Source organism: Fusarium odoratissimum, assembly GCF_000260195.1.
Source record: "Fusarium odoratissimum NRRL 54006 unplaced genomic scaffold supercont1.4, whole genome shotgun sequence".
Lineage (NCBI taxonomy): Eukaryota > Fungi > Ascomycota > Sordariomycetes > Hypocreales > Nectriaceae > Fusarium > Fusarium odoratissimum.
In genome coordinates, this window is record NW_022158690.1 from 1,956,408 (window position 1) to 1,977,429 (window position 21,022).

The 21,022-nt window shown below is 48.7% G+C and overlaps 7 protein-coding genes across 7 annotated transcripts; 2 read left to right on the top strand and 5 right to left on the bottom strand.

Moving 5' to 3' along the window:
* Positions 1 to 53: 53 nt before the first annotated feature.
* FOIG_03874 (uncharacterized protein) lies at positions 54 to 900 on the bottom strand (the record flags this gene model as incomplete). The annotated part of the gene is made up of 1 exon (XM_031201908.1): positions 54 to 900. The coding sequence occupies exon 1, from the start codon at positions 312 to 314 to the stop codon at positions 54 to 56; it is 261 nt and encodes an 86-aa protein (XP_031069432.1). The 5' UTR covers positions 315 to 900.
* A 2,268-nt stretch (positions 901 to 3,168) lies between these two features.
* FOIG_03875 (uncharacterized protein) lies at positions 3,169 to 5,076 on the top strand. Its single transcript, XM_031201909.1, has 2 exons — positions 3,169 to 4,652; positions 4,703 to 5,076. Exons 1-2 carry the CDS (start codon positions 3,267 to 3,269, stop codon positions 4,937 to 4,939), a joined length of 1,623 nt encoding a protein of 540 aa, XP_031069433.1. The 5' UTR covers positions 3,169 to 3,266; the 3' UTR covers positions 4,940 to 5,076.
* A 1,433-nt stretch (positions 5,077 to 6,509) lies between these two features.
* FOIG_03876 (uncharacterized protein) lies at positions 6,510 to 7,825 on the bottom strand. The gene has a single exon (XM_031201910.1). It carries the CDS (start codon positions 7,699 to 7,701, stop codon positions 6,535 to 6,537), a length of 1,167 nt encoding a protein of 388 aa, XP_031069434.1. The 5' UTR covers positions 7,702 to 7,825; the 3' UTR covers positions 6,510 to 6,534.
* Positions 7,826 to 8,058: 233 nt separating this feature from the next.
* Positions 8,059 to 14,025, bottom strand: FOIG_03877 (uncharacterized protein; the record flags this gene model as incomplete). Its single annotated transcript, XM_031201911.1, has 11 exons — positions 8,059 to 8,452; positions 8,507 to 10,016; positions 10,065 to 12,233; positions 12,282 to 12,713; positions 12,760 to 12,898; positions 12,961 to 13,191; positions 13,260 to 13,325; positions 13,383 to 13,442; positions 13,495 to 13,729; positions 13,782 to 13,866; positions 13,932 to 14,025. The coding sequence occupies 11 exons, from the start codon at positions 14,023 to 14,025 to the stop codon at positions 8,059 to 8,061; spliced, it is 5,415 nt and encodes a 1,804-aa protein (XP_031069435.1).
* Positions 14,026 to 14,231: 206 nt separating this feature from the next.
* On the bottom strand, positions 14,232 to 15,418 carry FOIG_03878 (uncharacterized protein). The gene has a single exon (XM_031201912.1). It carries the CDS (start codon positions 15,264 to 15,266, stop codon positions 14,382 to 14,384), a length of 885 nt encoding a protein of 294 aa, XP_031069436.1. The 5' UTR covers positions 15,267 to 15,418; the 3' UTR covers positions 14,232 to 14,381.
* A 182-nt stretch (positions 15,419 to 15,600) lies between these two features.
* On the top strand, positions 15,601 to 19,300 carry FOIG_03879 (uncharacterized protein). Its single transcript, XM_031201913.1, has 7 exons — positions 15,601 to 16,986; positions 17,101 to 17,270; positions 17,321 to 17,377; positions 17,428 to 17,496; positions 17,546 to 17,731; positions 17,798 to 18,349; positions 18,394 to 19,300. Exons 1-7 carry the CDS (start codon positions 15,666 to 15,668, stop codon positions 19,099 to 19,101), a joined length of 3,063 nt encoding a protein of 1,020 aa, XP_031069437.1. The 5' UTR covers positions 15,601 to 15,665; the 3' UTR covers positions 19,102 to 19,300.
* Positions 19,290 to 20,537, bottom strand: FOIG_03880 (uncharacterized protein; the record flags this gene model as incomplete). Its single annotated transcript, XM_031201914.1, has 1 exon — positions 19,290 to 20,537. One exon carries the CDS (start codon positions 20,535 to 20,537, stop codon positions 19,290 to 19,292), a length of 1,248 nt encoding a protein of 415 aa, XP_031069438.1.
* Positions 20,538 to 21,022: the final 485 nt, after the last annotated feature.

Here is a 21,022-nt window from a genome sequence, read left to right on the forward strand (position 1 = left end):
GACGACACGAAAGCCACGGTCCGTGGCGACGATGCGAGCCCTGTCGATGACCGTTATGTGGCTGCTTTTTCGAGGCTTATTCTTTTGCTCTGGGCGGGCGCTCGTTCGGGGTTGTGCTGGTCTTCGGTATCACCCCTCTCACTGTGCTCCCCATCCTCCTCAGCCGATGGCTCGTCATCATCGCGGCCGGCCGCCTCTGGATTCAGAGGCTCGCCATTTCCCTGGGCATTCGGAGGTAGGCCAGGCGGAAAAGGGTCGTTGTAGTAGTAGTGATAATGATGGTGATGATGGTGGTGGACATGATGCTGTTCCATCTTGATGCATGAATTCGATGGAGTCGGTTTGAGTTATCACAGCGATGTTCAGTATTGCCGCGTCTCGATCGTGAGATGAACAGAGAAGAAACGAAAAGCGTGGGGCCGGCTTTTGTTGTTGACGTGAGCGATGGCATTATTGGCGGCCATTTGCACTGATGAGGCTGTCATCTCGCAGCTGTAAGGCACTGTCCGCAGGTGGCGGGCTTCTGAACAGCGGCGCCTCCATTGGAGACATTTTAAGACAACCTATTACTAAAGTGAGCGAGAATAGAATAAGATGGAGGTTCTGATGAAAGGCATGATGTCGAATTTGGTGTTCTTTGGTTGAAAGCACTAAGCTCACGGTCGCGTTCTCAGTGAGCATCAACACCATGGGCAACGCTCACACCTGCAACCACCATCGCGATCAGTAATGCGGTAAAAATGAGATCAAAACAGAATTACTTTGCACTTGTGAAATTTGCAATTCGTGATACTCAGTTTCATGAAGTTGACGTTGATCGTCATGAGTGGCAATTTTCCCCAGCTTCAATCCCCTCAAAAACGTGCATCAAAACTCCTCCCCCAGACCCCAAGCCTCCGCATCCCATCATCTCGTCAACTTAACCTTGTGCCAGAAAAACACTGGCCCAGGAGCTGGAGAAGTCCCTGCTTCTCGGTCTAAAACTCGGCGAAAAATCCCACAGTCAACTCCATTGTGGGTGAAAGGAAGGGTCCACGAGGTTGACAGTGACACTTTTAATAATGGGTCGCGTGTCACAGGTTTAGCACGTCAGTCAATTAAAGGCCATCACGACGAACAGCTTACGGACGGGGCATGTTGAAGAGGTGATGGCGCAAGAACAGACGAGGTACACTTGACGTTAATCTCATTGCAATAACTCACGGTTGTCATTGAGTCTGGATTTACACGAGATCCGCTCTGACGAGAGCCTCAGTACCAAAACAAGGATATCCCGTATCACCAAAAGTCGTCATCTTGGCACTCACCGTAAACCCTCATTATGCCCGCCTAAACGCTCGGCTAACTCCCGTTCTTGCGCCGTTATCCGCCTGCCAAGGCATCTTTTCTCCGTCGGAAGGATCGCCAAGACCACGGATGCAAGACCGGTTCCGAGTCTCCAATTGGCACGCCTGCTACCAACTACCTAACCCAAGGCAGTGAATGAGGATGTTGGATTGTTGGTTGAGATTGAGATTAGTTGCGGCTTAAAAGCTGACGAATCTCACAATGAAACAAAACCGCAATTACCAAAAGAAGCAATCCGAGAGTCATTGAAAGGAATCCAAAGTTTAATTGCGCAAAAGGATCGGCGTATACGACGGTCTTGAGTAAGGGAGGGTGGATGATCAATACAATGCAAGCAAGATAGGAGATAATCCGATGTCGGGTCAATGGATAAGAAATGCCGTCCTTGAATCAGTAACTTGAATCAATTGGTAGCAGTCCTGAAGTTGTGCAGCCAAGACAGTGGTTGTTCTGCTGGTGATGCCAATGTTCTAGCATCGCCAAGTTTACAAGTTCAGGTCCCCAACTGATGATCTCCCGCGGCCAAGAAACGTGCTTTTAACGACGTGCATTTCTTGTCCCTTCTTTCTATCCAATTTTATGGAATTTTGGACGAGATCAACGTTTTGACACTGCAGCTCAATTGGACCCTTTGATCATCTTCCCCAGACCCAATTGTACATACCGTTGAATGCCATTCTGGGCGAGGTCCACTACAAACAACAGACCTGCACCTGTAACCCGAAATAGGTAGCGAACCTCGCATTTCGACGATTGTTTTCGCTTGCAAGAGAAAACTCTGAACTTTATTCCTGTACACTGTGCTCTCCACGTCAATTAAAAATTCGCCCTTTTTCCAAGGCAGAGCAATTCCTCCTAACTACGAATTTGTCACCAACAACCACTCCGAACCACAAATTCTGTGTCTTCTCCACGTAAACTGGAACCTCAATCACGCATTGAGCTCTTTGTCCGCTCCTCATAAGGACATGATCTTCAGAGATTCTGTGGTTCCCACCCCCGACCTTTGAGGCCCGATATTTTTGCAATCCCCAGGTTCCTGTTTTTTTTCGCCATTTTTTAGACGAGAGCTGTGGACTTTGGGGAAGACCCTTTGATCGTCCATAACCTCATCCACATAAACAAATCATCAACTGCAAACCTCAATAAACGTAACCGCTGTTAATCGTGTAAACCTTCACGTGTAGAGCCTCGGCTTTATCATGCTTAATCACTAGCACCATCGTGGACATATCCCCTGAACCAATGACGTCTCTGCCGCTCTAAATGATCGCCACGACAAGGGTTCTTTGGACCAAATAGAACGTTTCATCCGCTACCCTCCAGCACTAAGAAAAATATGCCGTTTTTTCAGGCGCCTTTGCCGCTTGCTGACAATAAACTTGACGTCACGGTTTTGTCTGTTTTCAGTAACACCGAGGTTTGCCTGCCCTGCTTCTTGGCAGATCCGAAGGAATCGGAAGACGGCATCTACAGTGTGTGCCCTGTAAGGCAGCGCCTGAGACTCACAGTGGTTAGAGTGGTTTTTAGTGGTGAGTTTCAGTGTGCGACTTGTGAACGACTCAGGCGTGGGGATCTCCAATATTCCTTCGGTCCACCCACTGTTGCACGCGGAGACACTCCAGGTCTTCAAGGGACCTTTTTCGTCCTTGACCAACTTTTTGTCTTTTTTCAAGGATGATCGTCACTTCCAACCCGTGGAGATAGTGGACCATACGTGGAGAAATAGTAATACACTCACTTCAGAATTTTCGCATCCCAGACTCCCTCTCCCACTTACACTCTAATCACTCTGCTCACTCTCAACATATAAACCCTCTCCTCTCCCCCAATGCCTCCCTCACCAACTCCCCCATCCTCCAGCTCTAGACGAGCTCCCTCCTCAAACATAGCAGGTCTATAGCCCCCCCTCCGTCACCATGCCTCCCTCCTTCGCAGGCCTGACGGGCAAGAAATTGTCCCTGGCCATCTCCACCGTCGCAACGACAGGTTTCCTCCTCTTCGGCTATGACCAAGGTGTGATGTCTGGTATTATCGACGCAGACCCTTTCCATGATTACTTCCCCGAGACAAAGGACAGCACCATGCAGGGTTTCGTCACGGCCATTTACGAGATTGGTTGCTTATTCGGCGCCATGTTCATCCTCTGGATCGGTGACTTGCTCGGTCGTCGAAGGGCGATGATCCTTGGTGGTTGGATCATGATCGTTGGTGTCATCATCCAGATCACTGCTATGAAGGGCCACAAGGCTCTTGCGCAGCTCATCATCGGACGAACAATCACTGGTGTTGGAAACGGTATCAACACATCCACCATCCCAACATACCAAGCTGAGTGTTCTACCACTACCAACAGAGGTCTCCTCATCTGTATCGAGGGTGGCATCATCGCCTTTGGTACACTCATCGCATACTGGATTGACTACGGCTGCTCTTACGGTCCCCAGGACCTCACATGGCGCTTCCCCATTGCCTTCCAGTGCGTCTTCGGCCTTATCCTCTGCGTCTCAATGGTCTGGCTGCCAGAATCTCCCCGCTGGCTTCTCACCCACGACCGACACGAGGAAGCCGAGCGTGTCATTGCCGCCATTCGCGGCTTCGAAGTCGACAGCGACGAGACCCGCGCTGAGCGTGATCGTGTCGTCGACTCCATTCGTGCCTCTGGTTTCGCTGCTCAGAAGAGCACGCCCGTCAAGGCGCTCTTCACTGGTGGAAAGACACAGCACTTCCGCCGTATGCTTCTCGGTTCCGGATCGCAGTTCATGCAGCAGGTCGGTGGCTGCAACGCTGTTATCTACTACTTCCCTATTCTGTGCACCGACATCTTTGGCGACAAGAACTTTGCTCTTCTCCTCGGTGGCGTCAACATGATCGTCTACTCCATTTTCGCAACTTCATCATGGTTCCTCATCGAGCGTGTCGGTCGTCGCAAGTTGCTCCTCATCGGTACTGCTGGTCAGATGCTTTCCATGTTCTTGACGATGGGTTTCCTCATCCCCGGTGGTTCTGATCCTGGTACCAATGCGCCTCAAATCTCAAAGGGTGCTATCGCTGGTCTCTTCACTTACATTGCTTCGTTCGGTGCTACCTGGCTGCCTCTTCCCTGGCTGTATCCCGCTGAGATCAACCCTCTCAAGACCCGTGGCAAGGCCAACGCTACATCCACCTGCACCAACTGGCTGTTCAACTTTGTCATCGTCATGATCGTTCCCATCATGATCTCCAACATCCACTGGGGAACCTATCTCTTCTTCGGCTGCGCCAACGCCACATTCTTCCCCATCCTTTACTGGTTCTACCCCGAGGTAAGCAATTCCACTACTTCATCCCCGCAATCACAACTGACAAATCACAGACTGCCAACCGATCTCTCGAGGAAATCGACATCATCTTCGCCAAGGGCTTCGTCGAGAAGATGTCCTATGTCCAAGCCGCCAAGGAGCTTCCCTTCCTTTCTCATGAGGAAGTCGAGCGCGAGGCTATTCGACTTGGTCTCGTCGACGAGTCTAGTCGCGGTGGAGTTTTGGAGAAGCCAAATGAGGAGAGCGGCACAGTCCGCGACGACTCTGGCTTCAACTCTGAGAAGTCTTAGATTTGCTCATGAGTATTGTTTCATATAGAAACGTTTGTGTTAGAACACATTTTGGATACCCTTTCTTTAGAGTCACAAAGACTTAGAGCCATTTGGCATTGAGTTATAGATCAATAGACCACTATAACGAACAAACTCCGTCTCTCCATCTGTGACCCATCACCTTGACGACTTACACCGTGATCTCCGCATCAATTCTCCAATTTACAACGTATGGCGAAAACTCTTTCCCCGACATTTCCCCCCTTGGAGATTAGATTACTCTTACCTAAACCCCGTGGAGACCAATTAGACGATCCCTTCCTTTCAGCTTAGGCAGCCATGTAATTAAAATTGGAGAATCCCTTAACGCGTCCGGAGAAGTCCTCCGCGTTTACCCCGAGGAACCACTTGTTTTTGTGGAGTTGGGCTCAGTCAGTTATTTCCTTTGACTTTGGGGGAGGAATTGTAGTTGGTTGGTTGCTTGTTGGCGGATGTCCCGTTTTGGAAAGCCGAACACTGAATCATTGCACTGCATTTAGTGCATTGTGAGCGTATGTTCCGGAGGGATCATATCATGGACTTTTGTTATCAGGACCCATGATTGGCGTATCTTGCATTTCTTACCTGCCCCGTGGGGATATGGTTGCGGGATCGTGGGATAGTTGTTGAAACGCGGAGATAAGCATACCTCAGCGTTGGAAGCGAGGGTATGAGATGATGACATCAGTTAGTTTAGAGGATAAAGCTCTGAATCGTACTGGAAATGTGTGATAACCAAATCGTATAATCACTTTTTCACGACTTGGTTAATATTACATCACTGATAGTAAGACCTAGGGTGTAGACATTTACATTTTTGCTTACGCTGAGCAAGTCTCTCAACGACAGACTGGATTCGGTTCAATGAGCAAGACATCGCAAAGAGAACATCAGTCCTAGAACTCTGACCTTTTGCGCCTTTGTTTATATCTTTCCTGTTTTAGACGAAATCTGATCAACGCCATGTCCTATATGCATGAGTCCAAAAGCAAGCATATTTGCGCAAGCGTTTAGGAGAAATCTTGAGTTTCAAAGCCCAATTGAAACTCTCTGGTAGATGAGTTGCCGCCTGAGTTGAAAAGCTTGAAGATGAACGGACAGTAAGTAAAAGGCCACGATAAGACCTTCCATAGAGACCACTCAACGAAATGGCCAGAGACTAACACAGGAACGCCCTAACCCTCTATCAAGACACTTTTACTGTAGCTTGGGATCTGTGATTTTACGCGTCTCTTGGAACATTCCTTTATGAGCAAGCGAGAGGCTCTTGTGAAACGAGTATTAACCGACATGAGCTTTTGGGTTGGCGCAACTGGTATACTAAGGCGAGAGCCAGAAAGCGGGCAATTTTCTAAGGGACTGTTTCTCTTAGATACCACTGATATGAATTTATGCGACATAAGAGGTTAGTCACATTTATATTCAGTATATTCAGAATATTCAGCCCCAGGAAGCAAAAGAACTTCTGACCTTGGACCATGCTGTCAAAACTAACTGGTTTCATTGCCTACTAAGATTGCGATGTTCCAAAACTCAAACTTTGTTATTAGTATGGATTCATGGAAAATATGTTCTTACCTAGGCCGTCTTCGACCTGGCCCCTTCCGCTCCACAAACTCGTAGATCATCCACCCAGTAACAGGCTTTATCCCCAATTTCTTCTCATCCACTTCCACGTCACGTCTTCTTTTTTCATAAGGATCGAAAGCAGGGACATAACCTTCAGGGCCTGGAACAGCTTGTATGCCAACAGATCCAGCAAGCATCTTGCAATCATACAAAGTACCATTGTCGTCAACTTCAACCGGAACAGTGACGTATCCACAGGGAATGTTATCCGTCTCGACATAGGGATACATCAATCCCTCGAGGGTACAATTTGCTCGACTGGGAGGATGAACCTTTCCTTCGTCGTCCCAATAGCAAAACGCTGTGATCCAGCCTGTCATCTTGTTGGACCCCGACATCCGGTCCATATCGGCAATTTGGTTCCAGAATGTATGGATAGCTCTGTCGGACGGTTGGGTGAAAGAGAGAACCATGTTTCGAAGAATTGGCCGCAGGAGATTGGCGAACTGAATCGGTTCCTCGCCCATCTCTTCCAGTTTATCAAGTCTTTTGAGAATATCTTCGTAGTCGGTTACTTCTCCGAGGAGTGTTACTGACGGGATACCACATAACATAGTCATTCCATAAGAGAAATATTTCTGCAGTGCACCCATTAGAAGTACGGATCCAACGATGCGATCATTCTCAGTAGTTGTCGAGAACGACGGAAGAACCCATTCTCTCAATGCAGGATCCTTGATGTTATTTGCGATCTCGAGGGCCATTTGCTGAGAGAGTTTTCCGAAATCAGCAGTATGCAGAGTCGCGCAATCAATAACCTCAAGCTTCTTCTGGCCATCATGACTGACGAAGTAATCGCGCATCTTCTCGGAATTGGTATTGATGTAAGCGCTGATTTGGGTGACTATGGCAAACCAGACATCTTCGGGGCGGATCGTCAGATGATGGTGGGTGCTGTATGCGTGGAACGATGACCAGACGAGACCATTCCTCGAAGCTGATACATGGTTTTCTTCAAGAGACCCGTTGAAGGAGAATGAGCTTTGGATGATTTGCTTGCAGCCACTTGCCTCTTGGGAACTAGCTCCTCTTAGGAGCTGTGAGGTGTTTTCAGCTTTGGGATCTTGCCAAGAACTGACTTTACGGTTGGGAATGGCGATAGTGACAGGCATTTTGGTTGCACTGAGATGCTTTTTGTGGCAAATAAATGTTTGGAATATGATGAAGAAACTGATTTGTAGTGTAGGTTGCCATCATCGTTCTTTATAGGTAGAATGGTTCTGTGATGAGGTTGGGGGGTTGAAAGAAGCTTCAGCCCTACTAATGATGACTGTTTATCTGACTATGGAAATTGCCGAAATATAGTGAGTCAATCTAGGATCTTCGTAATTGGGTAACGGAGGAACTTCTCGCAATGGTGCCTGTGAATCTTTCAGGCAACCGCCTTGGCTGTGGCACAGCACCCGTTTCAACAATCGTTGTCACTAAAAATGATTCGCTATTTCGTAACCTCTTCTTCACCCTTAAGACTAGTGCTCCGATGTCTCATCTGACATCGCACTATCAAAATCTTCATACAGAATCTCTTCACGATCCAATAGCACATCTTCATCCCTACCACCATCGTCTATACCCATCTCGCTGATCTTCTCTTGGTCTGACGTGCTGCCGTCATACCACTCGCTCCCGTGTCGAATGTACGATGAATGATCAGGATGTGTCTTGGAAGAAGACCAGTGACATTTATAGCACAGGGTGAAGTCGTGGCATGCTGAGCACTTGAAATAGATACCGTGGCTTTCGAGCAAACAGCAATGACAGAACCAGCTCTCGTCACCTGGGGGCACTGGAAGACTACCTCGCTTTTTCGCTGGAGTATTTCCTTCGCTTGCTGCAGACTTTTGATCTAGGAGCATGTCGATACTGGGAAGGGTGAGCCCAGGTCAGCTTAGATATCAAGGGAATCCGAATACGTACCTTTCAGCGTGGTGATAGTAGGCCACATCACGGAACGTCCAGTCTTTACCGCTTCCATGCCCCTTTGCGTTAATGTCGGCACCATTCTTCACTAAAAGTGAGACCACTTGAAGAGTTGAAACAGGATCCACAAGCTGATGATTCCAGATCGGAGATGCGCGAAAAGCCCAGAGAAGCGGTGTCCACCCGTCGTCGTCTTTAACATCGATATCAATGCCAGCTCGCTTAGAGCGCTCGAGAACCGCTTGCACTAACTCCACGTCTCCTCTCATTACAGCATAGTGTAGAGGGACTCTACCAACTATATCCCTGGCTGAAAAGTCCGAGTCTGGGATTTCCAGGAGGTTGAGAACTTCAAGGGAGTTGTAACAAGACAAGTGAACCGGCTTGCGAGTCAAGGAGTCTTGGTCGAGGGGTGAAGCGTCAGAGTTCAGGAGTAGCTTGATTGTCTCAGTAGGACAGGCCAGACATGCTGAGATGAGAGGATATCGAAATAGCCCAGCTGAGACTTTTGGATCGGCTCCATTCAAAAGAAGTAGAGCGATGATCTCACTTGCTAGACCAGATGATACAACATCGCTTCGAAGGGTCGCTGCGATCAAAGGGGTTCCGTAGACATCTTTACAGGTTGAGTTGACTTCCACCTGATGCTCAATCAATGATCGAACCATGGCCAGTGTACCTGCTCTGCATGCCTCGTGGAGGGGTGTAACTGATTGCTTAGACAATGCCACGGACCCATTCAGCAGCGCAGGCTCCTTTCTCAACATATAAGAAAAGACATCATCAAGCTGAGCTCGGATGGCGTAGATCAGTGGTGTCTCATTCTCGAAGTTCAAGACATTGAGTTTTCCACCAGCGTTGACGACAAGTCGGACGGTATCGAGACTTGTCGAAGTGTTGATACAATGAAGTGCCGTATTCTGCTTGTTGTCCTTCAGCTCCAGATCGGGATTGTACTCGAGAACCTTGCGAATCATGTCAATTGATGCACCTTTTGTCATAGCACATGCCAAGAGTGATTTATTTTCCTCATCGACGGCGTTAACGTCTGCTCCAGCTTCAAGTAGTGCCTCAACAACCTCGGTCCACCCAGAACTAACTGCCGCGCGTAGGTCTGGTTCGATGTTGGCTGCACCAAGATCAGACTTGGCCTTGGTCTCCTCAAGCATAATCTGAACAGCGGCCAGGCTATTCGCACAGATGGCGTAGTTCAAGGCTGTTCTCGAATACGCATTGACCTTGCTGATATCCGCACCATGCTGGAGCAGAAGACGAACCATTTCAGGATAGGCTGTAGCTTCATGAAGTGGCGTCGATTTGGCCTCGAAGTAGGTGACATTCACTTCGGCACTCGCCTCTACTAGCCATTTCACCATGTTCGTGTGTCCACCGTCTACTGCAGCGCCTATCACTGGTATGTCGTCTGAGTCGCGGGCATTGGGATCTGCCCCCTTTTCAAGTAAATATTGAACGATATCTGGTTGACTCCAGTCGGCGGCCACGTTCACTATGTATTGTTAGTGAGTTTACGTCTTTTGATTCATGAGGAGCTTACGCGGCGTTCGTGACCACCCTTCATCTGGCGGTGCTTCACGCTTGTCTATTGTGGCCCCGTGTTCGATGAGTAGCTTAACCATGCCGAGGTCGCCCATGGAGATTGCCAGTATAAGAGGTGTATTCGCATTTTCCGGTGTCAGATCTGGGTCAGCTTTATTGTCCAGTAATATCTTACAAAGGTCAATTCTTCCAGCTTGAATGGCAGATCTCAAGGCGGTTTCTCCTATTGATGTGACAATGTTAGGACTGAAGCCATGTCGGAGAAGAATCTCGAGACATTTATTATGACCAGATTCAGCCGCCTGATTTACTGGGTATCGATCTGGATGATGCTCCAAGCGCTCTACCTCGTCCTTTTGCTGTAGTATGATCTCCAATGCCGTGAAAGAGCCCCATGAAGCAGCCATGTCCAAAGCTCTGCGGTTCTCTGGGTCTTCATCCTCGATACTAGCGCCATGCTCAAGTAAGAACTCGACTGTCTCGCCAGAAGCCCAGTCAATAGCGGTGTGCAATGGAGTATAACCTTGGTCGTTTCTTGCAGCTGGGTTCGCTCCCGCTTCGATGAGGAGCTTTGCGCAGCTTATATTGGAGGTGTTGGCTGCTGTGTAGATGAAGCTGTTGCCGTAGGGGGTTATGCCCTTTGGGGGGGTAGGGTCCACTCCAAGCTGGAGTAGTCTAGTGACAACATCGTCCATCCCTGACTTGACCGCTCTGTTCATCGGCATCACAAGCCAGTCGAGTGGCCCGGATACATGCTTTTCAGATTTCGTGTCTTTAACCTCTTGTTCGCCCTTCATCGCTCCGTCCGATGAGTTGTCTTGCTGATCGTTCTTCTCTTGACTCTTTGTGGGCTTGGAGTTCGCTTCAAACTCGTGTCTCGTGCTTTCTTGCACTGAGGCAGTCTTTGGGGGCTCGGGTAGACCGTTGACGATTTCTCTCAGAGCTTCGCTGTTGTACGAGTTGCCAGCAACTCTCGCGGCTTCGTGTAGATTCTCATCGCCAAAGTCCAAGCCATCGGAATATGAACGCACCAAAAGTCGAATGACAGCAACATGGCCTGCTCTGCAAGCCTCAATTAAGGCCTGGTCCCGTGACTCAGGTTGATCTGGACTTCTTCTTAATAGCGTTTCTGCGACTGTCGTCAAGCCCAGGTGAGCTGCAACAGGAAGGGGCTTTATATGTTTTGGAGGAGGCTTCAAAAGCGTGTTTTTCAAGCCAACGAGTGAGTTTGCCCAGAACTCGAACACTGTATCGTTCTCAAACAGGTCTACCACTTGCATTTCGGAGGCCTCGACTAACTGCCAGTGCTTGGGCCAGAATTCAATGGCGTAAGGAAGATGCAGTGTCGCGTCATCTGGATTCTCAGCTGCGTCTTGGATATAGTCGATGCAAGTTCGCAGAACCATCTCGTGGCGTTCAGTCTCGTCTGTATCATACCAAATACCTTTATCGACAACTAAGTGACGGCTTTCGAGCCAGGCACGAGTGGCAGGGTGTCTGAATTTAATCTCTCCGTTCACAGGAGTGATCAGTCCATGAAAGCTCTGTAGAATATCTGCCAAATTCGGTCGAGTGGCTTCGTTTTCGACTACTCGAGTCCACACTGTATCAGAGACACGGTGGAACTCATCACATTTCAGTGGTCTGTAGCAGGCCAAGAGCCAAGACAGCAACATCTTAGCCCAAGTTCGATGTGCCTCAGCGATATCTTCCAGTATTTCTGCGAAAAGTAGAGCTGGGGTAACGGCTTTGTCCAGTAGTCTCGTGATACGTGCAATTTGAGTCGTGCAGGATCCGAGCCATTCGAGGACCAATCCACAAAGATCATGATCGCCCGCGCAGCTAGAGAGTATGCTGAGGACATCTCGATGCAGGTCGGCCCCGATACATTCACCTAGCTCTTTCATGAGTTTTGATGCCTCCATGTCAACAGGAAACGGTATAGGCTCCTTGGGGTGGTAATTGATGGTTCTGACATATTCTGGGGGAAATTCAGATAATGCAGATACGATATTTGCATCACCAGGAGTTCCTTTTGTGGTGGTTATCAACAACTTGCTCCACATCTCGTTTCTGAGAAGACGTTTGCGCATTTCACGGAGAAACCATATCGAAGAGTCATCGCACTCATCAAAACACCCCAGGACTTGAATACCCATCTCTATATCTGTAGATTTGTCAGCCCCGTAAGTAGTTTGACTTCACCTCAGCTCACCTTCTATGCTTTGTAGTCTCTCTGCCTCGTTGAACAGAGTAACTCGGTGCAGAGCTTCGAAAGTGATAAGAGTGTCCATTGTCCTTGATACCGTGCTTTCAGTCTGCAGTCTGTTGCATGAAATACGAGCAATGAATGTCCGCAACATAGCTTCACAGGTGTTGAATCGAATATCATGAGCATCGAACTTCATGTACAGTAGAGGATGATATGTGCCGCTTCTGTTGTTTAGAAAGAAACTGGCGTTCTCGGTTTCTGCCTCGGCACCGGAAGAACATCTCATATGCACGATGATAGTTTCTGTTCGCTCTGGTAAGTCTAGAAGGTCTGGATGTTGCCAGTCTTCATCGGCCTGGAGATATGGCAATACAGGCGACGCTTGGTTTATAACTTTACGAAGGGCCACACGCTGTTCGTCATTCAAGTCACCCACTGAGTATAACATTAGTGAGTGCCTTTCGGTCAACGAGTAACTTACTAAGCCAGTCTGAGTAAGAGACATCATTGACAGGATGGGACCCATCTTCTCCGGCCAAGATGAGGTCACAGTTTGGTTTCTCCATCTTCACCACTCGCTCAAATGGGGTTGCCATGGTAGACATAGAAAGAGGAAATATCTTTTACAGACTCGTTAGCGACCCATGGCTTGTCATCTGCTTCCATAGAGTTGTGCACGAACCTGTTGTGACGGTTCTAGGTGGAGATTAGAAACCACGTTGACAAAGTTGGCCTGGGTGAGCATCTGAGTTCCAAGAAACGCATCGTTCACTTTCACAATCGTCTTTGTGAGGCATTTGGCGTACCAGACCATGTTGCCGGACCAGAGCTGACGCTTTTGGTCTAGTAAACGCAACACAGACTCTTCCAGGAGATTGATCGAAGGATATCTGTGCGGATACCCAAAGAAACACTGTCGCCATCGCCATTAATCAGTCAGAATAGTCGGGCACTACGAAAGGTCGAGGGCATCCTTCTCACCATAGCACGCGTATAATGTAGGATATCAGCGTATTTGTCTTCGCGATCTGTAGCCATTGATAATGCCTACATCGGTTGACGACAATTAGAGCCCTGCTCACTCTATTCATAAGTACTTCTTACCGCTTTTACTATAGTACCTCCGATATCATGAGAAAATAAGTATATAGGGCGTCTAGCTTCCTGCCGAGATATTAGTTAGTGACATACCTATAACGGGTGTAGGGCAACAAACCTTTATTTCGGGAGTCCGAAGCTCTCGGAGGGCTTCCAAAAGTGCCTCTGCTTCTTGATAGATACCATATGGTGAATAGTATCTGCCTTTCTCAACATCTGTGTGGTAACCGTAGGACATGATGCGTCCCATTCTTGCTGAAACATCGGCGAATGCTTTGTTGATCCATATCGTGTTGGACCCTCTTGTCCACGAATCTAGACTTGTCCCATAGATTCCATGAATAAGAATGACACTTGTGAAGAAAAATATCAGCAGTGACAGGAATCGGGTTGACTCGCACTCACTCAAAGGGTACGAATGGTCCTTCGTTGTCAGAATTCTCGTCGGTGGTTACAAGATGCCCTCCCTCTTGAATCACCTTAAGCGCGGCTTTGTGAGAATGTCAGCCATATTACAGTATGCATAGACGCAGAAAAGTCGTCAAGCCTACTTACTGTTGTTTGGTTCCTTATTGTCTTCTTCGTTGTCTATTGTCGTACGAACCTCTAAAACAGGCTTCTGCCCGTTGGGAATCACTGGCTCAGCCATGATCACAGCAAAGTCTTTGGCTTGTTTGTTTAAGATTAGTTATCAGTGGCAGAACCAGACCCTGAATCTGTATGTCAAGTTGCGATGACTTTTTTGAAATTCAGTAGCCGACTGTGGGAGCCTTACCACGGGCGGAAGAGGGGGAGGCACAGTTAAGCTGACAAGGTAGAGCTACAGGGTGTGTGACGAGTTAACGAGTTGCATATGCTAGTCATATCACTCTCTGTATCTCTCATGTATTCATCGGAGAATTGCTTGTATTTGATCGCTACTGGCTAACTCAAAGTCCTTCATAAGTGGTCTGACCAAATACTAATTCAAGTGACTATCTATCTTCAGCTGTATGTCACACGGCTTCATTTTACAGCGAATGGAGCCTCGACAGCCATTCTCACTTTGCATAATTGATAAAGATCAACATTCGCCAAGTCTTTCAATCCGTAAGACCTCCCCTTCTTGCTGGGCCCCCCTGTACCTTTGGGATTGAAAAGAATGGGATCATCCAATGGTATCTTGGCAAACTTGCGCTCCAATCCGGTGACCCAGTCGACGTCAGCCTCCAGCGTCACTACCGCAGTAAAGCGCTCATCGCACGAGCGTCGCAGTAGAATCGCAGTCGTTACCGAATCCGGAACACCCGTCTTGTGTCGCTCGTTTTCCTGGAAATTCCAGACTGCCACTGTAGAGCCGCCCGAGTTCTTCCCTGTCCCGAGGTTGATGGCGCCTGTAACAGTAGTCGCATCTTTGACATCCCTGCTGTACGTCTTCTCCAACCCTGCTGAAGCGCCAGCATGAAGCAATGGCACACCTGGCGCACCTAGATTCAGCTGTCCGCTGCGTGTTGTTGTCTCTGTATCAGTTGTCGGCACCACTGCCCAACGCTCCTCGGGCGCGATGGCTTCCACAGTGAGATCCAGGGCATCCTCAGCAAAGAACTCAATTTCGGCTTTGGCCCAGAGCACTCTCCGAGAACTTTTCTGAGGGTCAAATCGGAAACGGAAGACCAGAAGTGTTGCTTCGTCTCCTCCTTCATTGTATGATCCGTGACTGACTGAAAGCAGCTCAACGCGAGTATGGATGCTTCCACTGGTTCGCTCGATAATGTTGCGTCTTTCCCAATCGCTCAAAGAGGCATTCTGAGTTCGGAAAGTGTCGTCTTCACCGATGACCTGGTCTTCCATAGGTGGATCAAAGGCCAAGAGAGGCTCGTCTGCCTGATCATCACTCCAGGGATCTGTCATCGCTGTGGCGTTGCTGACCTCTACTGCGCAGAGTCCATAATTCTAATTGTCCAAGTGTTCGATGAGAGAGTATGGGTTCAAATATACATGAATTAGAATCCTCATCTTCCTACTAACCCTTTCTCGGATGTTTATAAATAACTTCGACTTGGACGGTACCTCTTGAGGTACCCATGATCAAATCAGATCAGGCTATAGAGGGCGGCACATGCTGACCATGCAGGTCTCTGAGCGGGTAGAAAGCCAATCATGGGAGAATGGGTGGATGTCGCCAAGACAGGGCTGATGATACCTATTGCGAGGTTCTCTGAACTTTCGCATGCAGGCTCTACCCATCCAATTGAGCTTCTTGTTCATTTCACCATCCAGCTAAGTCTCTCATTGTTTGTCCAAACCACGATGAATCCCACCGAGGAACCTTCTAAAAGCCTGCCCCATGCGCATGAAGAAGAGGATGATGACTACGACGACGACCTCGATCCGAATGACTTTCTGGTTGCTTCAGAAGTTGAACCAGACGAGGATCATGTTAAGGCAAAGTTTGAGCTGGATCTCGAAGAAGCACGCAAACTATCCAAGAAGCTGCTCAGCGCTGATTTGGATGAAGAAGAGAAGAAGAGTCAGAGAGCAAAATTTGTCAATGACAGGCGGGCCGAATGGAGTGAAAAGACAGATGATGAAAGGAGGAATTTCCTTCATTACCTGGCAGAATACAACTACAGAGCTCACAAGCCACCTGTCAGCTTGCAGTGGGTGATGATGCAAGCTGTTCGAAAACTGCCGGCAGTCTTAGCATGGTCACCGGATAACAAAGGTCGTGTTCCTCTAACCACCGCGCTTCTGAAGGTCAACATTTCCTTCTATTACTCAGTATGCCTGAGAATGAGAGAGAGAACATACGAAGATTACAAAGCTCTGATGTTAAAGAAGTACGAGAATTGGGATGGCGGCGATGAGACGACATGCTTACATGCTGCTGCTGCATGCATCGCTGATGATGGAAAGAACAGACAAGATGCGTTTAGTAACATGTGTCGCTTTTCACCTCGACAGATGTTCTTTGTGAGGGATAGCAAAGGTCGCACCCCTCTCCATCGGGCTGTCGATTATGAGTATTGTTGCAAGAGCCAAGTGGGCGTGGTCAGTGAACTTTTACGCACATGTCACGGTCTTTTAGACATACCAATCCAGGACCCAGAAGACTCCAATCGGACTATATCGGTATATCAGTATCACCACCATACTCGGAAGAAGGTGCTAGAGAGCCGACGCAGACATGCTCAGGATATAGCCAGCCAGGAGCTCAAGTCAGGGGCCCCCAAAAAGGTTGATCCCAGGCACGAGAAGGGACTAGATCCAAAGAAGGATGCAAAGAGAGTATCAGCGAGACCAGAGAAGTCCGGTCCAGAAAGGTCGAGTATGGGTCCGCCACCGCCTAGAGATAAGGGAGACTCAGCTTCGAAGCGCAGAGGTTCAATCGCCTTGACACCACAAGGCGTCACTACTCCTCTTCAATCTCCAAACTTGGCACCACTTACTCGTGTCAAGACTGAAGCAGTTCAAAAGATCACTCGGCCAGCCGTGGCTGATAACCCTCTCAGCAAGGAGAAAGAGACGCAAGAGACAGCAAACATGATCAGTGACCTACTGAAACTGGAGGCCTTGCGTAGACAGAGTCCAGAAAAGGCAGCTGAGAGTTTGAGGTTGCAGGATGAGCCAGGTAAGAAGGGTTCCCTTTGCCCCCAGAGTCTACAGGTACTGTGGTTAGGCCTTCATCAACCAGTATCAGCACATGGAGCTTTCACCCAAGATTTCTAGCTAACAAGATGTCCAGCCAAAGAGTTCTGGTTTGACTTTGGGCCGCCCAACACTCTCAGTGAGAATGACTTTAAGAAGCATTTCGGCCATTTGAAGTTCGATACAGCACTGCAGTACGTGGGATTTCCGCAAGTTCGACTAAAGGGAAATAGAGAACAGCCAGATGTGAGGCATCAAGGGAGAAAGGTGAGAGACAATCTTGCTTCTTGTTGTACGTATACTGATGACTTGCTTAGGACATGGTATTTTTCTTTGACTGGCTGCGGGCAAAACCAGTAACTAGAATCATCAAGGTAAGATCTCTGTGGAAGTCACCTATGTCCGAATACTAATAAGAGAATAGGTTGTTGTTGAAGATATGGAAAAGCCTTCGCACAGTGATGAGGCGATCGAGGAGTGTCTGAAGGACCTGGTAGGTGTGAGATATATCTATTGTAATGCTCTTAGACTGATGAATTTAGGGTGTTGAAATACTCGACTGGAGACGGCTGGACTTGGATGCGCTCTGCCTTCGCAAGATTGGGACGCACCTACGCGAGATTCACCTCCAATGGAGTGGCAGTAACTCAACTCTCAGAGCATGGTCTGAGAAGGAGGGTCTAGCCATGATACCGACGCTTGAAGTTATTCATCTGTCCCAAGATGAGGCATGTCTATCAGCGACCCAGTCCCTTGCTGTCGTGTTGTGTTAACACTAACATCTCTTGCAATAGGGCCTTGAGTCTCGCGACAGAACTCTAGAGAACATCAAAGCATTTGAAGAAAGATTACGCCAGTCTTGGCCAGAGGGGAAACATCCGCCTAGAGTAAACCCGCCCAAAACGGGAGGCGGTCGACGGGTGACCCAGATTCAAGTCCCTGACGCTAGACCTCAGCCTCTAGAGCGATCAATCGATCCACACAAGTGGATGAAGTGCATGGAGGACTTTTCCAAACGTTTCAAGCAGATCAAAGCTCTCAGGGACACCAAACCATCTCTCAAGCCAGTGGAAGTCGCCCTGATCGATGATGGCGTCGATTTCATGCATCCTGATCTCAACGACACTAGGGATCGCACCTTTTTGGGCAAAAGCTTTGACTATCGTGATGAACGTCCAACACCACGTGTGCCGCCGTACTGGAGCTCGCCTTCAGGACACGGGACATTGATGGCCAGGCTGATTCACAAGATTTGTCCCAGCGCTGTCATCCATGTCATCAAGCTTCAGACATTCCGAGCAGGGAACTCGGATAAACTTCAGATCAGAGCGGATAGCGCAGTAAAGGTAAGCTCGCTCCCCCATATAACAGGCATCTTCTGACCGGCAAGGCTATTGATTACGCCGCAGAGAGAGGGTCTCAAATTATCTGCATGTCGTGGACTATCAAGCCACCGGAAGGAGAGTTGAAGGGCGAGTTCAACAGGGCAATTCTCAACGCCATCGACAAACATCGTATCCTCATATTCTGCGCCGCCAGCGACCAAGGACAGTCGGCGGACCTCAGCTACCCGCACGGAAGCAGCAATCAATGCTTCAGAATCGGCGCTGCCAAGGCAACAGGAAACATACTCGAAACAGTCGGCGATTCCCATAACATAGACTTTATCCTCCCCGGCCACGAAGTTGTCGTCGACACCAATGAAATGAAAACTCAGTTGGAGAAGTTCGAAGCCCACTCGGGTAGTTCTGTGGCCAACGGCCTAGCCACAGGCCTAGCTGCTCTTGTCATCGAGTGTGTGAGGCTAGGTGCCATCTACACCAGAGAGTTGAAGCGACTTGAGCCCAAGGTTGCCTTCGACTACTATCATAGCTCTATTGACGAGGATGATCTGAAGAACATACAGGAGCGCGGGCAGATGGCATATGCGCTGAATTGGATAGGCACCGATTCGAACACGAATAACAAGTACATCGAGGTTTGGAAGACGTTCAGTGGACTTTCAGAAAAGCTGTCGCGAAGTGAGGGTGTTCCACTTCAACAGCTAGAACAGGTTGCGAAGCTCGCTGCGTTCTTCCTGAAGAAGGGGATGCAGTAGATGGAATTGTGCTGGGATGGAAGGCCAGTGCCATCTTGGATGTATCACGTCTGGGGTGGTCTCGAGAATGACTGTGGAGCTGTGTCAAATTGATATCAACAGACCATTACCAAGAGATCAGGTTGTACAAAGCGCAACTACTAGAAGCCTGATTAACTAATCAAATACAAAATCTATTCATTCATTGTCTATATGCTTGAAGACCCTCCGGTATCAGAAACCTCCTTCTGCAACCACTCTCTCCACGTAGCGTCTTTAAGAATATGTCTAACTCTCGCCTCAAGCCACTCCGTGTTTCCCCAGAATCCCCAAGATGCTTGGAAGCGACACCAATCAACAAGAGCACACTCCCAGTGTCGAACGAGAGTGTCCCAATCATAATCCAAAGGTTCCTTGTCAGAAGGTCGACGACTCAGCAATGTCTCATGGTAGAGATACAACAAAGCCTTTTCACCACGGTCCATGTCCATTTCTTGAGGTAAAGATGGACAGTCGGTTAGCATGTCGAGAGGGACAGAGCATGTGAACAGCTTGGCCAAATCGCAGACTCCAAGCCCAAGACCGACGTACTGAAAGTCGAAGAAGCAGACATCATCCCCTAACTCGGTAGTGAAGAGATTTTCAGACTTGACATCGCCGTGGATGAGTGTCTCGAAGGGTCGACCGGTTGGTGTGAGGAAGTCAGCTACCACTTCTGCAGCAGACTTATCCGATCCTTGAAAAGGCCCGCAGAAGGCATCTGACCACTCGGAGTATGTATCGCCAGCGAGTGACTTGTACTCTGTGCGTCGAGTCGCAAGGTAGGTGTATCCTCCATTCAGCCATAACTTGTTTCCTGCAGCGCCACCTGCATCTCGTCGTTTGAACTCCTCCAGCGGCGGGAGGAGATACTCGTCCAAATTCACAGGTAGAAATTTCCACGAGTTGCTGTGAAACCTTGCCAACCATTCCAGAGCAGACTGAACTTGTCGCGGACTCAGAACAGATCGCTTCCCTCCTTCTACAGGGAACTTGACTCTCAAATCGGTAAGAATTGTAGCAGTGAGGCTCCGTAACTCTCCATCCTCATGCTTAGACTTCCAACTCGACGTCAGACAATGGGCTACTGCAACGTCATCATCCAACTGAGGAGCAACATGTTCGTAGAAATACTGCTCAACGTCGTAACTCAATATCTTGCGCAGATGACCTTCATCCGTTGGCCCAGGTGGCGGCGATATAAGCTTGAGAATGAGAAAGAAGGTATTGTTTGACTCGGCTGCATGCAGGTACTTGCGCACTCTGCCAGCTGTTTCGGCGTCCTTTGGTTTTGCAGTGAGGGCGCAGATATGGCCGTATCCTGCCCACAGCGATTGGATCTCTTGGAAGGATGTGATCTTCAAGCCTGTAGGCTCTAAAAGAACCTCGGCGACACGTCTGGAGCTTGTGTCTGCCATTTTGAGTTTGAAGTGAGGTTATCACGAAGTTAGAGTCGATCGGTTACGCTACGTCATTGAAGCTGAGCTCATCGGCTCGGATTATCATCTCGGAGCGGGGCATTTGAACCTGGAGGCCTCGGTTCGATTCCTTATGTGGCAAGGCTACATGAACTTACAGTCGAGGCAAATCCTCTGCAAAAGGATTGCAATTGTAAAAATACCTACTTAATCGAGCGATATAAACGAAGAGGAGCTGCCATAGCCCCGTTGATCCATGTTCTGATACAGAGGATGCCTAGCGAAATGATAGGGCTGAGTAGCGACCTCCTGCCAAGATCCCGCAAAGGCATGGCGGTGAACATCGTGGAATGGGTAATTAATTGACGTAGGTTATGCAAAGCAGCAGCGCAGCTATTCACAAGGTTCCTATAACTAAACCTCCGAATGGACAGTAGAGAGCCACGTTGACAACCTTGGTCAGACTAAGACGGTCATCAAAGAGA